Source organism: Trachurus trachurus (assembly GCF_905171665.1).
Source record: "Trachurus trachurus genome assembly, chromosome: 14".
Lineage (NCBI taxonomy): Eukaryota > Metazoa > Chordata > Actinopteri > Carangiformes > Carangidae > Trachurus > Trachurus trachurus.
The window spans coordinates 9,050,330-9,066,916 of record NC_139903.1 but is presented as its reverse complement, the minus strand read 5'-3'; the positions used below and the strand labels follow the sequence as shown (position 1 = coordinate 9,066,916).

General features: G+C 43.2%; 1 protein-coding gene across 1 annotated transcript; it reads left to right on the top strand.

Annotated features, from left to right (window-relative positions):
* Positions 1 to 1,233: 1,233 nt before the first annotated feature.
* ripk4 (receptor-interacting serine-threonine kinase 4) lies at positions 1,234 to 11,596 on the top strand. The gene is made up of 8 exons (XM_083986541.1): positions 1,234 to 1,509; positions 4,145 to 4,436; positions 5,761 to 5,909; positions 6,157 to 6,206; positions 7,824 to 7,982; positions 8,387 to 8,502; positions 8,969 to 9,209; positions 9,863 to 11,596. Exons 1-8 carry the CDS (start codon positions 1,328 to 1,330, stop codon positions 11,119 to 11,121), a joined length of 2,448 nt encoding a protein of 815 aa, XP_083842667.1. The 5' UTR covers positions 1,234 to 1,327; the 3' UTR covers positions 11,122 to 11,596.
* Positions 11,597 to 16,587: the final 4,991 nt, after the last annotated feature.

The window sequence follows — 16,587 nt, the reverse complement described above, 5'->3', positions numbered from 1 at the left end:
TTTACAAAGATCAAAGATCGAGATAAAAATCGTGGCGTCACAAAGCCCTTTGTCATCTCTGGAAGCTGTCGAAAGGCACCAGACGACAGATAGTTGATTTGATGGGTAGTCAGACATCTAATCTCATACTTATCAGGCACCATCTGATCTACCGAAGAAAACAAATGGCTCCAGTCCCAACAGTGTTTTGTTGTTGGTGGTTCATCTTTCCCAGCACCTGTCCTGTTTGTTTGTTATATTATTATCACTGTAACACAATAAGATATAATTAAATCATACAATTATATTTTGGCAGAGATGCGCTACTTCAATAAAAGTTCCCATGTCTTGGAAAGGTCAAGGTCATACCCTTGTTTACTACATTCCAGCTGTTTGAGAGTCTGCTGGGTTTTCTAGTATTGCATTACACTTTTTTTTGTATTATTTTGGCAATAATAGAGTCAAAGATCTTTGGCTTAAAGCGTTGCAATGACTCAGGTTTAAATTTCAGGATCTACAGTGAGAAACGACACCGCATAGTTTTAGCCAAAAACAGTGATTAAGAGCAAAACCAAGAGGAATGTGCCCGGAGGAGGTGAGTGATTGTATTCACTTCAGATTTACAACAAATGACAATGAATTGTGATAATAATCACAGTGCATCCCACTAAAAACAAGTAGGCTTATCTTAACTAAACTTAAATTGATCTGAACTCCATCATTAAACTGTGTTGATGACCCTCGGCTGTGAAAGAACATGCCGTCCTTCTCTGCTGAATGGATTCCTGATGAAACGTTCAGCCATTTCCAAACTATCTCGTCTATATATCACATAACCCACCTATTGTTAAGACATATTCCCTCTACTTACCTCAGGGGGCTTCGCTTGGATAATGGTGTGTGCAGTGGGACAAAGGTGGGTTTCATGAAATGACACATTCCTGGGTTCATGGACTCGGGCTGGCTCATTGCAGAGATTATTCTCTCCTTTTCGTGAAAAGCAGAAATGTGAGAAAGCGTATGGGACTGGAGGGCATCTGGAAAACAATTGTTTAAAGGCAGTTAAGATGCAGCGTGCATGCTGCCTTGTGGCCTTTGCCAGGATGAAAGTTTTCCACCTCTTAAACCAGGAAGTGACATCACAGCACCAACCAGGCTCAGCCCACTTCTTTTCACCTGAGCAGAGGGAGGAGCCACTCAGAGCTAGACAGGGGGAAAAACAAGGAAGAGCTCAGAAGCAGGCAGGTCGGCGTGTGTGTGTGTTCACTTCCTCAGACTGTGCCTTGGAGACGGATAAAAAGAGGAGTTTACCCAGGTGGTGTGGTGGGGTTTGTTTCACAACACGGATATGGACGTCCCGGATTCTCCCAACTGGAATATGGGGCTGTTAAGGACCTTTGATTCCTCTGAGTTTGGCAGCTGGGAGAAAATTGGCTCAGGTGGATTTGGACAAGTTTACAAAGTCCGGCACGTACAGTGGAAAACATGGCTGGCTATCAAGTGCCCTCCCTGCCTTCATGTGGACGACAAGTAAGTTACAGCTGTTGAGCTGCATGGATCACCTTTGTACTGACATTGACCAATAAGAATGATTACTTCTTAAGCATAAGTTTTCAGGTTGTTCCTCCACTTTACACAGTATGTTCTTGTCTCAGTGTTATCACTGCTTGTGACCACACAGTAGACAGACAGAGCTCAGACTGTGAGTGCGCTGATGAAATGTCACTCAACGCCTCAGAGATGTGGAGGTGAACACCAGGGAATGTGTGAGTCACTGACTGCCAGTCTGGGCACACACACACACACACACACACACACACACACACACACACACACACACACACACACACACACACACACACACACACACACACACACACACACAGCAGCTGTGAAGGAGCCTCAGCAGCAAACAATAGGCCATAATTGTATTTATTTTTTAGACAGTGTTGTGTTGTGTTGTGTTGCAGGCAGTGGTAACATGCTGATACATCCCCCAGGCAAAAGTGAGAGCACATTGCTTAGGGACAAAGCTGTTGACTTATTCCAAACAGAGCAGATGAAAGGCTTTCTGCCGATGTCCCACAGTCAACAGTGACATTACCATGCGGCTGGCCGGCCAGCGGCCCTGGGGAGGGGCTGACCTGACCGTTTTAAAGTGGACTTTAGTAGAGATTTCTCCAATTCTGTGCCGTTTTGCATAACCACTTAACTCATCTTTGCTCTATGTGGTGGGTGTGTGTGTGTGTTTAATTAGATTTATGGATGTGTGTGTGTGGGTGTGTGTGTTGCAGCTGTGTGCATCATTGTGCCAACTTCTGTGTTTGCCGTCACTGAAAGACCACCTTTAGCAAGAGTTGTATCTGTCTGTAGTGCACACAAAAGATGAATTACCTCAGTAAATTGATTTGACAACTTGATATTGACACATTAAGTACCTGTCAGAGTTACACCTGTCTCCTTTAAATGCACTGCAAAAACTCAAAATCTTACAGAGAATATTTTTTGTCTTAGTTCTTCTAGTTTTTAGACACTTTTTACTTTTTTCAAGCATATTTTCCACTTGAAATAAGTAGAAAAATCTGATAGTGGAGCAAGTTTTTCTTTTTCTTATTACAAGCACAAAAAAACTTGCTTTCACTGGCAGATCTTTCTACTTAATTCAATTGAAAATTAGTTTGAAACAAGTGAAAATGATCTAAAATAGGTGATGAGTCTTATTTGAAGTGGAAAGAGATTAGTTTTGACTAGAAATGAGACATTTTGACAAGAAATAAGACAAATATTCTTGGAAAGATTTTGAGTTTTTGCAGTGTGGGTTTATCCTGCTAACAGAGCTGTCTGAATCTGACTGCTTCTATTGATTCTCAGGCATCAGTGCGTGATATCTCGTGTGCTCACATCACAGAAACATTTTCAAAGAGGTAACTAACAAACAGGAAGTTCATTTGAGCATTGCCAAAAAAAAAAGAGGAGGATTGACATCCTCCCCCAAACTTGTGGTGCAACTTTAAGCATCCGCTGAACCTGAGCCGAAGACGTTATCACCTGCAAACATCTGCAGAGTACATAAACAGTCATTTGAAGGGAGTCTGCATTGACCCACACATAACACTCAGCAACAGGCCCTCAAAGCCACCTTTGTCTGCGTGGGTTGCAGGCTGCTGCTGCTGTGTTGTGGCACACAGACAATAAAGGGAGCTGTAAAACCGGTCTTACCAGGCCTCTCTGTTAAAAGCAAGGACATTGTTTGGTTCGGAAGAGCTGCTCAGGAGCACTTCAGATTAGATTGATGGATTTAGCAAACAAGTGCCCGACCAAGTCTCTCATATCAGGCTTGATTGTTCTTGCCTGGCAGATTTGGGGGGGCTTGTGCAAGGAGAATTAAAGCCGGCCTCCATCCTGTAGAACATGACTCTTTTAGAAACACGATAACCCTGTGCACATAATGGATCCCTAGAAGTCGTAAAAATCTCTTCGGTGCATCTAATTCCATGTTATTGGTGGAATAAAAGACAAATTGCCAGCTCATCTAATTCTGCTTTTGAAGCAAGTTCCAGTGAATCCACACTCATTAGTGATTCATCTCATCTGTGCTCATTAAAAGGGAGGGTATTCGTTTTTTTTTTTTGGTGGAGATACGTGCACTGAGGTCATGAATGACCTGCTCAGTTGTGTTTGAGGTATGTCAGCACTGATAAAGAGAGCTGTGCAAAGGTTGAGCAACAGAGAACAAGAGCTTTGTTTGAGCCTACTGTGCTGGCTGCATGCATTCCAGGCAGGGCCAGAGTGTCCTCAAGGTCTTGTGCGAGCCAGTGGGCAGTGGCAGAGCGTGATTCACATGCTTGGATTTGTAAATTAATTATAGATGTCTAACAGAGGTCACACTCTCTCAGCCTCCGAGGTTAAAAACTCTGCATAGCTGTGAGCTCAGCGAGGAAGCTATATAATGCTCTGGAATTTGAGTTAGGACAAAAGTTATGCCAAATATTACAGCAAAGCCTGACCTGTGAGACATTGAGTGAATGTTTAATGGACAGGTGTGATAAACATCTCAGTGCTATGGATAGTAGTGACCTAAATACCTTAAAAGGAGATGTAAAACAATTGGTCAGACACTCCAAAGTCATATACTGTGATTTAATCTTTAATTTCTTCAACGCAGGGAGCGTTCAGAGCTGCTAGAGGAGGCTAAGAAGATGGAGGCAGCCAAGTTTCGATACATCCTCCCCGTGTACGGGATCTGCGAGGATCCTCAGGGCCTCGTCATGGAGTACATGGAGACCGGCTCCCTGGAGACGCTGCTGGCCAATGAGCCGCTGCCCTGGGAGCTGCGCTTCCGCATCATCCACGAGACGGCGGTGGGAATGAACTTCCTCCACTGCATGAACCCTCCGCTGCTGCACCTGGACCTGAAGCCGGCCAACATCCTGCTGGACGCCCACTATCACGTCAAGGTAGTTTTCACTATAGCACCACCTTGTCTACCACCTGCCTCACAGGGGCATTTACCAGCATTAGGATGTGAAAACCGAGGATAAGGTGCTAGAGATAGAGATAAAGTTTATTTGCCATTTGCACATTTGTTAAGGTACATAGGAATTCTTGAGCAGAGGACACTCAGAGTGCAAACATAAAAAAGTAAAGATAAGCAAGTGCACACAATTTAAAAGAAAAGATATAAACAGTAAAGAGTAAATCAGTACTGATACTGTGCACATATTATCTATAATGTGGGTTTAAAGCAGAAGTAAGTGGAATATTTGTGTTAATATATGTCTTAAATAGTTATATCTTCCGACGGCAATCACTTATATAGAGTGTTTGGTCTGAAACACGGGTCTGTCAGTCACTCTGCTCTGCTGTAAGCCGAGGAGAAAACTTTCCTTGCATCCTACAACCTTTATCCATTGAGGAGAGAGAACGGCATAAAGGGGCGCTCCTCTCTGTGTGTGCAGCCAAGGGATGCGCGTGAATGTGGTGACGTAGGGACGAGGGCGGGGACTGCTAACTCCATCGGCTGACAAGAAGTTAGCCAAAACGACCGGATCGCTTACTTCTGCTTTAAAAAAAAAAGATTTAGTGTAAAAAAAAGAAAAGAAAAAGTACAGCTGTAATAATAGGTTTTTTATGGCATATGTGAAAAATAACTATCCTAACTCATCTCATAACAGACATATGCAATTAGACGTCGTAGTGTGATGATTTGACATCAATCAAGCGACAGCTGTCTTCACTTAAAAACCTGCTGACTTTAACCTCAGTCTTAATACTAGGGCTTTTAAAAGGATTTTGAGCCGTGAGGGGCGTTTGCTGTTCCCTCATCAATTTTAAAATGTCAGCCCTTCACTCACTCCTGGGCAGACAGGTGTCTCAGCCGCTGTCCAACCTCCAAACAGCTCAACAGCTCAACAGCACTGAGGGCAATGGGTGGGAACGGCCTTTTTCTGAGCTTAATACCTGGATGTAAACACCTCACCCGGGCCTGTCCCTACAGGATTAATTCAGCTCCTATTAAATCTCTCTTTATGTGTGTGTGTGTGTGTGTGCATGAGTGGGCGTGCACTCGTCAACACAAGCGTGATGGGCCTCTCCTCTCCAACAGGCTGGGACATGGCTGCGTTGCCCTCATCATACCACTGAGTGCACATAATAAAAGCTTAGCTGCCTGTCATATTCTGCAGGCAGAGTTAGTCATCAAAGTCACGATGCTTCATGAGAAAAGCGGCGTGGTTTGCTCTGTTCGACGGGGTCTTATCTGATCTGTTTCTGCCTTTTTAGATATCTGATTTTGGCCTGGCCCGCTGGAACGGCCTGTCACGGGCTGATGACATCAGCAGGGATGGCTTCTGTGGTACCATCGCCTACCTGCCGCCCGAGAGCATCATAGAGAAGGACCGTGTGTCGGACACCAAGCACGATGTATACAGGTTAGATCTTTTAACGTTTTAATGTGCAAAACTTGTGTGAAAGTATATGTTTTAGTTTGGGATGTGTGTTTGCCATCTGTCTCTGACTCAAAGTCTCTGTATTGCATCAAATATAGAAGATGTATGTGATGTTATCTGTTGTGTTTTCAGTGTGTACTGAGTTAAAAGCATACTTTCTTTTTTCTTTTCTTTTTTTTTTTACCAGAAGTGAAATGTTTGACTTTCAATTTCATGTTTGTCTCTTCAGCTTCTCCATCGTCATCTGGGGGATTCTCACACAGAAGAAACCCTACCAAGGTAAGACGAGTACCAACAGGACTTTCCTTGAAGGCTGGTGGTGGGAAACTATGTTTTAATGAAAGCCCTTCCTGCCTATGAAATACTATTACTGAAAAGTCAGGAATGCTAAAAATGAAAATACTAATGGTAAAACACACAGCTGATAATTATAACAGCAGGTCTGGGTTTTAAGTCAGTAGTCAGTATTATCATTGGTTGGTTTATAAGCGTTTGACAACTTGATTCATGAATATCTATATATAACACATCATGGCAGCTCATCAGTTTTGTCTGTGATGTGATCCAAAATTAAAATGCTTAATATTTGATTTATTCTACATTATACGACATATAAGTCGATCAAAATAAAACGACCAACAAAAACTATTCAAACCTCCGTCCCACATGATTTATTGAGTACTGAGATATACTTCCTATTCAGTAATGCAACATTTGACTATCATGATTTAGACACATCATGAATGTTTTCCTCTAACACGACCAGCTTCCATCTATTTTTAAGATTTTCCTGGCAGGAGTTGGCTCTCTTTAATTTCCCGTAAACACCTAGCCTGCTGTGTGTATTGTATGTGTGCAGGAGCTGTACTGTATTTGTTTACTCAGTAAATTCCAGAGCAGGCAGGTGGACGGGGCCAGACTGGCAGCTAGAGTGTATTTTTTTTCCCAGGCATATCAGGTAGCAGCTCACTTCAAGGGCACTGGCTTCTTTTGAAGACCAGTGTCTACACGAGTGTTGCCAGGTTGGCATTGGCACTGCCCTCAATATGTTGATCCAGACATAATTAAAAAGTGAGAAGTAATAGTCTGCTTACCATCCCTTCCTGTTTTTCCTCCTCCTCCTCCTCCTCCTCCTCCACCTGTGAAGGGTATTATGGCTACAAAAGGAGGCGAAGCACATGTGATTAAAGCCTCTACCTGTTTGTTCTGAATCATTGACTTGGCCGATCCCACAGTCAGATAGAAAGAGGTCAGACCGGGAACTCTGAGAGCCTTTCCTTATTTGCTCTAATGGGAAACAACAGCACACACACACACACTTCCTTATCTGAGCTCTAAGGATGGTGATAAAGCTATGCATATGGTAACTGACTATATGAGCTCAGGCTCTTACAGCACCTTCGCCTATGTTGTCATATACTGCAACACGTGAGGTTAGACCTTCGTTTAGGCAGAACATGAAGGCTTGCAGATCAGATTTGATTTGATGACACAAAACCTTCTTAAGTGTCATTTTTTTCTTAACTTCAGTCTTAAGAAGAAAAAAGAGAAGTCATATTCTCTAAAAAAGTTCTAAAGTATTTTCTCAACTTCTTGAAATCAAAGTTCTTAAATTTGTTCTTTACTTTTTTCTTAAGACAACCTTGACCTGTCTTAAAATTGCATTGACGTATTTTTACGTTCTTAAGTAGGAAAAATAAGAAATTCGTAAGAAATTACTGTTCTTAATCTTAAGAAAATATTGAGGAATTACACTTAAGATCTTATGAACTTCTTAATTTTAGATCTTAAGACATTTCTTAAGATCTTTCTTAAGAACATATTGGTGAATCTGGCCCCTTGTTTGTTGGTGAAGGAACTGATGTATGACCCTGTACGTTTCCATTGTTTCCACAGGAGAGAACAACATCCTGCAGATCATGGTGAAGGTTGTGAAGGGCGTGCGTCCAGACCTGGGTGCCATCCCACGCTGTCGACCTTCAGCCTGCACTGGCTTCCTGACCCTCATGCAGCGCTGCTGGGCCACAAACCCTCAGGCTCGACCCAGCTTCCAGGGTAAGTTGTTCTTCATTCACAACAATAGGAAACAACTCATTGTAGCTCTGCTATAGAGGGAAACTGTTGGTGTTCTCACCAGGTCAAGTGCCTTGAGTTAATGTGTAGTCATGTTGTGCAATATAAATAAAACTGAACTAAATCCTGCTCATGGAAGGAAAACATTTGATTTGATTTGGAATAAATGTCCTCTAAAACCCTTCTAATGCCACGAGGACTAAGAAACAGTGATCGGATTCCTTTAACTACACACTCTGGGGATAACACACAATTGGAAGAATCAAAGTGCAGCCGTCTGTTAAATTGAGGTTTTACTTTTAGTGCAGCTCTCTCGTCCCCCCTTTGTTTCCCTTAATCCAATCCCTGCATGAGTGAAACCTGACCCAGACCTGTTGTCCCCACAGAAATCACAACCGAAGCCGAGGAGCTGTGCTCCAAACCTCAGGAGGAGCCCAGGACGCCAACATTATCTACATCAGAGCCAGAGCCCTCGTCCCCTAATGCACTCACCAGTGACCAGGTAGGTCATAACGTCACATTTCTAGTTAATGTATAACTCCCAGACAATGAGAAGCTTATCTCCAGACATGCTTATGACTTTATAAGTCATATGTTGTGTAAAAGTTTGATGGTGAACAAGGATTACATCATGGAAGAGGAATGTCGACCGATGGGCTTGTTGAACTCGAGCAGTGCTTTGTCATTTCCGTGGCGTTGACTGTTGTGTACGTGACTAGAAACAAATTCACAAACCCGTTCATGGGAGGTGACAGCTGTTACTCAATGACATGTGTTGGGACAGAAGTGAAACACTATTGAACTTCTGTTTCAGTTCAGCAAATCACCACTATGTCAACATTCACATGCATGTCCTGTCCCCACCTACCGTCGTAGCGTATGTGGCGGCTACATACCTGAGAGTAAATGTAATGGAACGTAAAAACACAGCTTACTCAAATATGCTTATCATGCCTTTTGCTCTCCAGATTAAAGACAACAAGCCCGTGCGTCCAAAGTCTGCCATGCTGCCGGAAAAAGATTACAGCCTATCGGAGCTGCTGAGCCAGGTGGATTCTGGGATCTCTAGGAGTTTTGATCGAGTGAAGGAAGACAGCTGCCACAGCAAAGAGAACACCTGCAAGAGATTGTCTGGCATCTCCTCTGCAGATTCAGCCTTCTCCTCCCAGGACTCCATCACACTGTCTTTTGAAAAGGAGAGCACAGTTGGTAAGAGCCGATCAATGACCTAAACTGGAACTGTTGATCATGTAAACATAAAATTACTGTAAATCCCCGCCAGTGGCGTGCACAGTGTTGAAAAACGCCCAATTGTTGAAAAACGCGTGCTAAAGTGCCCTCTAGGAGCCAAAACGTGTCCTTAAGTGCCCTCTAGGAGCCAAAATGTGTGCTAAAGTTGCTTCCAGGAGCCAAAACGAGTGCTAAAGTGCACTCTTGGGAGCCAAAACGCATGCTAAAGTGCCCCCTACAGGCTAAAACGTGTGCTAAAGTGCCCTCATGGCAGCCCAAACGCATGCTAAAGTGCCCCCTACAAGCTAGAACATGTGCTAAAGTGCCCTCTAGGAGCCAAAATGTGTGCTAAAGTTGCTTCCAGGAGCCAAAACGTGTGCTAAAGTGCCCTCATGGGAGCCAAAACACATGCTAAAGTGCCCTATACCAGCTAAAACATGTGCTAAAGTGCCCTCTTCAGTGGCGAGGACGCACTATATGTGCCCTTTTTTTTCCTTTTCACCCCTGCCCTTCAAAAAGTCTGTGCACGCCACTGATCCCAGCTAATGACGAATTCACCTGTAACTCTTGTTTGTTTGTTTTTTACTTGCGATCTTTGCGTCAAATCTGTTGTTTTTGTCCTCATGGTTCAGATTCTGCGGAAGTCCAGAAGCGGAAGCTGTGTGAGGCCATCAGGACCAAAGACACTGCCAAGCTGATGAAGATCCTCCAGCCTCAGGATGTCGACCTTCTCCTGGACGGAGGCGGCAGTCTCCTCCACCACGCCATCACCTTGAACAACGAGGAGGCCGTCAAGTTCCTCCTCATGAATAACGCCAATCCCAACCTCGCCAACGCCCGCGGCTCCGCGCCGCTCCACCTGGCCACGGAGAAGCACCTGAAGCCTCTGGCGGAGCTTCTGCTGGGCCGGCGCAGCACCAACATCAACGCCAAGGACGAGGACCAGTACACGGCTCTGCACTGCGCCGCCCAGAACGGGGACGAGGCGATAACGCGGCTGCTGCTGGACCGGGGGGCGGCCATCAACGAGACCGACGGCCAGGGACGCACGCCGGCTCATGTGGCCTGCCAGCACGGCCAGGAGCACGTGGTGCGGGTGCTGCTGAGCCGAGGCGCGGATGTTCGAATCCGGGGCAAGGACAACTGGACGGCGCTGCACTTGGCCGCCTGGCAAGGACACCTGGGCATCGTCAAGCTGCTGGTCAAGCAGGCCGTCGCCGACGTGAACGGGCAGACGACGGACGGCCGCACGCCGCTGCATCTGGCCTCCCAGAGGGGGCAGTACCGAGTGGCTCGCATCCTGATCGAACTGGGGGCAGACGTTCACACGACATCCGCCGGGTTGAACGCGCCGTTGCACGTGGCGGCAGAGACGGGCCACACCAGCACGTCTCGCCTCCTGATCAAACACCAGGCGGACATCCACGCCCAGAACGCTCTCGGACTCACTCCCCTCCACCTGGCCTCCAAGCGAGGCCACTTGGCCACTGTGAAGATGTTGATAGAAGAGGGAGCAGACCCCCACAGGTCCAACCAGGCGCTCCGCACGCCGTGCCACATGGCGGCCGAGAGCGGACACTGTGAAGTCCTCAAAGAGCTGCTCCTCCACTGTCCGGACGGCGCCTCGCTGTCGGACGAGCAAGGCCTCAGCCCGTTGCACCTAGCAGTGCAGGGCGGATACTCAGACGTCATCACCATGCTGCTGCCTCAGGACTGCCAGGACTTAGTGGCTGAGAGCTCAGCAGCACAACCGGCGGCCGAACAGCCCGTCGCTGCACCGGAGACTAAGCACCAGCTCCAGAGGAAGGTCGTCATCCTTAAATTGACGGAGCACAATGACAAAGACAGCCCGCAGTCCGCCAGCTCACACTGCGCCTCAGCTCCCTGCTAACAAGAGCAAAGACCCTTAAAACTGTACAGAACTGACTCCTTGTGAATTTTTTTTTATACTCCACTCCACTGGTGCTTCAGAGTTGGGGAAGGGGATTGCCATCAAATCTTACCAGAGTTTTTGGACTTAAAAAAAAAACCCTTTCAGCGCTGTAGATCAGAAAAACCTTACTGTAAATATGTACACTGTAAATACAAAGTATAAATACTGTGTTTGAATTTAGTCCTTTGTTTACTTTTTTACATAACAAAGTCATTTTTATGTAACAAGCACATTTTGTTAAAGATTATGAGTAGGAAGAGTGGCTGCAGGTTCCCTGTGTTCAGTCGAACACTAACTTTGGTCACAAGCCTCAGCAGGTGAGGTGAGTGCTGTAGATCATCTCAGCCTTTGAATTCTTAAAAACCTTTGACCTTCAGTGTTTTGTACCTGTTACATATCAGTGCTTCAACACCCATTAAAACATTTAAAACCATTGCTTTGTTTCATCTTGCTGTCTTATGACATACAATACATCATGCAACTCCAAAAACGGTACTATAATTAAAAATGACTTTGTGACCCACTGCAAAGTATTAGTCTGTGTCTTACAGTGTTATATATCTTGAAATACTGGTTAGTCCAACAGAGGCACAGAAATACGAAAATAAGACAAAAACATAGTTTACATCAGTTTACATGTGTTTAAAAATATAATATAATTTTTTTTTTTTTAAAGTGGGGTTGTATGATCTCCAAATAGCCCCTAAGTACTTTAATTGCAGTAGAAGACTCTCTGCACTCCTCCCGTTAGCAACGCCAGCCCATAGCCCTGCCCAGAGATTTACAACATACAGTGTTGTGAATGGACCCGAAGAAACAGCCTATTTTCGCGGCCTAAAAGAGGTTTTACGTGGAAAAAAATACACAGTTCCATTGTTCGCTATAATATAATTTTTTCCAGCCCTTCAAAGTGCAGGAAAAACGCAGTTTTTATTTGGACCTAACCAACTCACGTATCCCTCCGCGCAGGGTTAGCGCCCACCGATCAGCAGTTGGTTAGGTCCAAATAAAAACTGCATTTTTCCTGCACTTTGAGGGGCTGGAAAAAATTATATTATAGCGAACAATGGAACTGTGTATTTTTTTTTAACAGGAGTATAGAGAGTCTGCTACTGCAATTATAGTACTTAGGGGCTATTTATAGATCATACAACCCCACTTTAAAAAAAATGCTACTATCCCTTTAAACTCTGGTTTTAATTCAACCAGTTGTTCACTGAAAAGACTTTCGAATCTTAGTGCTGAAAACTGAGAGACAACAATCTTGATCCAGAATTTAAGCGGTTTTCTCTTCTGATAAGAATTGAAGCCATGACGGTTAAAAATAAGCAAATGTATATTTTGGAAACTTTCTTTCAACACGTCGTGTTGCGACAGGCCCGATGGAGGCTGTGTTTTGCCTCAGAGCCGGTCACTGCTCCACCTGCATGTGTGCAGGATTATCAGCCTTGATGTTGGCCAGATTTGGCATGTCTGCATCTGCAGCTTCACCTGTTATTACATCGACGTCTCCACTCCAGACCCCATGGAGCATGCTCAGGTTGGCACAGACCATGGGAACTGCCCCTGAGGGGGATCACAGGCTGGTGGATAATAATGGAGGTGTGAGAAGGGGCGCTGATGATCTACCTGCAGTTCCAGCCTGTTGGCTAATTCCTAAGACCACTTTAAGTTTTCATCACTCTCTAAAATCAACATGCCATCCCTGACGCCTCAAGGGCTTGGCTTTTCTTTTTTTTCTCTTTTTTTTTTTGAAACCTGAGAAACTAAGTGCGGGCAGCCAGTGCTTGTAATTGTTCTGTTTTTATAGCTTGTGTTTGCAGAGACCCAGAAAATAACTGGTGAAATGTGTGTAATCTGAGGCCTGTGCTTTGTGTACATAGTGCTCAGTGCTGCCAGTTGCCTGGTGATCCGTCTCCTCTCCAGCTATGGGGAAGATAATGCGCTCTTGTTGCTCAATCTCATTTTATATTCGCTGTCAAGACTGCTGTGGGGATTGATAGACTTGTACGTTAGGTTTGTGTTATACAATAACACACAGTATTGTGCTCTTGTTTTTTTTTCCCTCTCTGGGCTACAGTTCTCTCCTGTATTGACTGCAACGAGCCAGGAGCCTCAAACTCCTGTAGAACCAGTTTTCAGTCACCATAAAACTCATTAAGTCTGACCTAACCTTTGACCTCTGTCCGAACCGTGCAAACAACCTTATTGATGAGATTTTTTTTTTTCCATTTCTACTGTTTCAAGGTATTTGATATTGAAAGTTAAATATGTTTAATTCTTTAAATAATTCTACAGCATGCTTCCTTTATCATCTAGAATCACTTCTTGGTTGAGTTGGTTGGTTTAGATGCTCTTTCATATTCAACATCACCTCTTTGCTTAATTTACTATCAAAGATTTGGAACTCTGTCTTGCTTGAATTCATAAATAGTTTAAATAAAACCATCTCTTTGGAAGTTTCAGCATTGAAACATTATTTTGAATTCCAACCAGGGGGAAAAAACGACATTTGCATCATCTGCAAATAAAGCCAATTTTTTTTATGATCTTAAAAACCTTACATATTATTTTAGACAAACAGTAACAGCCTTAACACTGAGTGTCGAGGAATGTTTAACAGCACAGGCTTAGGTTTATCAGAAAATAGCTTGATCTATTTTCCCCATAGCTACCTAAACTGTGTTTAACCCCTCTAATGCTATATATTTCTATTGTTTTCGATAATGTGCCATTGGTCAGTGCTGTCACACCATACTTGATCGATAAAAATCACATATTCATTATTTTTTCTCATATGTGCCAGTGAAGTAGTTCTACCTGTTCTCGAACCTCAGTTTGTGATAAAATCAACTAGTCATGTAGGCTACATTGTGTTTTTTTCATAATCTTGTATCTTGTATCAGCATCTTTGTTGCTGCGGGAACAAAAAAAAATAGGTCTCTCACTAGAAATATATATCTATTTCTAGTGTGATTAATGGACATAAGCTATTTTCAAGTGGCATATCAGCTGTTTTTCAGTGTGTGTGCTCAAAGGATTAAACAATGTCTCTTATCTCATTTCCATCTGTTCCTCTATTATGACTCTCACTGTGGAGGAGGCCTCTGTGATTTTAGGAACATGGGAACAGGACTGTTTGACTGGATTTGTGGTGCCCAGAGTAAACGTGTCAGGTAAACGTATCTTTTGACTTATACTGTACATACATGAGTCATTTCCTTCAGCCTTCTTTTCTCAATACTCTTCTGTTTAGTAACTAACACTGATGATTGAAAGATGAAGTCAGCACCCACCATCCCATGAGTCACGGGGCCTTGGGATGAAGGAAACGAGCCAAAGGCCCAGACACTGTTGAGGAACTGCCCAAGAGATGTTATCTCTCCAACTGTAGAAATGAAGCTTCGGGTTTTGTTTTTTTTGATAGGGTGTAACTTGCTGTCCAAAACTTCTTAAAAACTCAAACTGTATCCCTCAAACCTGTGTACAGACACTTACCTGAGATGAACTTTTGTTGCCTTAGGTTTAGATTCAATCAAAGACAAACAGCTGGTTTGACAATGGGAACACATCGTTGCCAAACCCAACAAATCATGATGTGATTTGTTCATTGAACTCTAACCAAGACTTTTTTGTTCTCGCACGTCTGTATTCCAGCAACATCACCAACTGAAGTACTGCGCCATTTCCAAGGGGAACTACTTTTACTTCTTCTATTTTACTTGAGTACTTCAACTTCATGTAACCAAATTCTTCAACTACATTTCATGTAGTTGTAGTTTATCTGATGGCTATAGTCAGTCACTTTACAGATGTATCTTTTAATTGTAAAACATATGCTTATTTGAGATGTATATCCAGTAAAGATAAAGAGTAAGTAAAAAGTGACACTTCAATCATCACTTGATTAGGAATATATAAGAATAAGAAGTATATTAGACAGTAGACACTGTAATGTAGTTATATATGAGCATATTTTCAACATATACTCCTTGAGTGACAGTAATGACATTATCTTAAAGTTAAATAGTTCAGCAAAAGCAGCTTCCCTAAATAATTGAGAGGTATTCATAATGTAGCAAGATTGGATGTGTCGTAAAAAAAAAATACCTATAACTGATCATTTTTTACACATGAAGTATGGACATCACTATGAAGTATAGTATAATAGACTCAGTTAGACTCCATGCATATTATATTACAGCTAATCTTAATGATTGCTGCTGCTGCCATGTGTCTGGACAACCTAATATTCATAATCAGTGAGTGTCTCTAAGACTCTAAGACTTCCCTTTTCTTGTCAGACCGGGTGTCTGGTTTCTCCTTTGTTTGACTATGATAGGGACTTTTCAGTTTGGTTTAGTCATAGCACACTGCTCTGTCTGACCAACAACAAAGCCCCAATGAACCTTTATTATACTCAAGCAAGGCCCTTATCAAGATATTGCAGCAAATAGGTTAATAAATGGCTGTAACCTCTGTAAAAGCAACAACAATCCTTGTAGGCCTATAGATTTATCCTTTTTTCACCATCTCAAACACAGTCAAATTTGCATATTAGTTGAACACTCACATCTGTTCTACGCTCTGGGACTCCTGGGAGAATAGAGTTCATGCAGTGGCTGCGTGCTGTTTTCTCCTCAGAATTTTTTTCCCCCTCTTCCCTTAGTTTAACCTCACAGAACTTGCTGAACAAGATCCGAGACCATGTCTCTTACAATGCGAGGCAAGCTGCAACATGTGGACGTAGCCTCTGGGTGAAGACATGGATGTGGGCGCACTCAACAATGATGAAGATTTATGGTTTACTAAGGGTGAACACACCATTCATATGTCATGGAAAGTAGCCTAATGCGTAGACAGGAGGGGCAGATAGTTTAGGTTCATTGGAGAAAATTATTTTTAGACATGATCAATTTTATGCAGATTTAAGAAATGTCACCAACTGAGATTACCTCAATTGCTAAAATGCTAAATTTGACTTCTTTTTTTTTTATTACTTAGTGGTCCAAAGTGTTTGTCTCATAAAAGAAAACTATTTTCTTGAAAAAGTTACATCTAAAAACTTATGAGGTGAGTCTATATATCACCACACACTAACCACGGCACTGCCACTGTGTCAACATGTGTCCCTCCTGTTTGTTAATGGAGCTGCTCAGGGACATGTTGGGATTTGTTTCTTGATGACATCAATCTTGATTTCACCTTTGCAATATATTGACGTGCTCACGATTACAAATGAAGGCAGTGTCTGTAGAGTCACGTTGAATAATAGGCTACAACATTGTCTGCTGTTTTTGGTGACATGTATAGGGTGTATACTTTTATTAATGGAGGGACCTCAGAGTGAGGGCTCATATCTCCCATTAGGGTTTTCAAGAACGTATTAATTAAGATATATAGGCTATACCTGCGTATTCATTT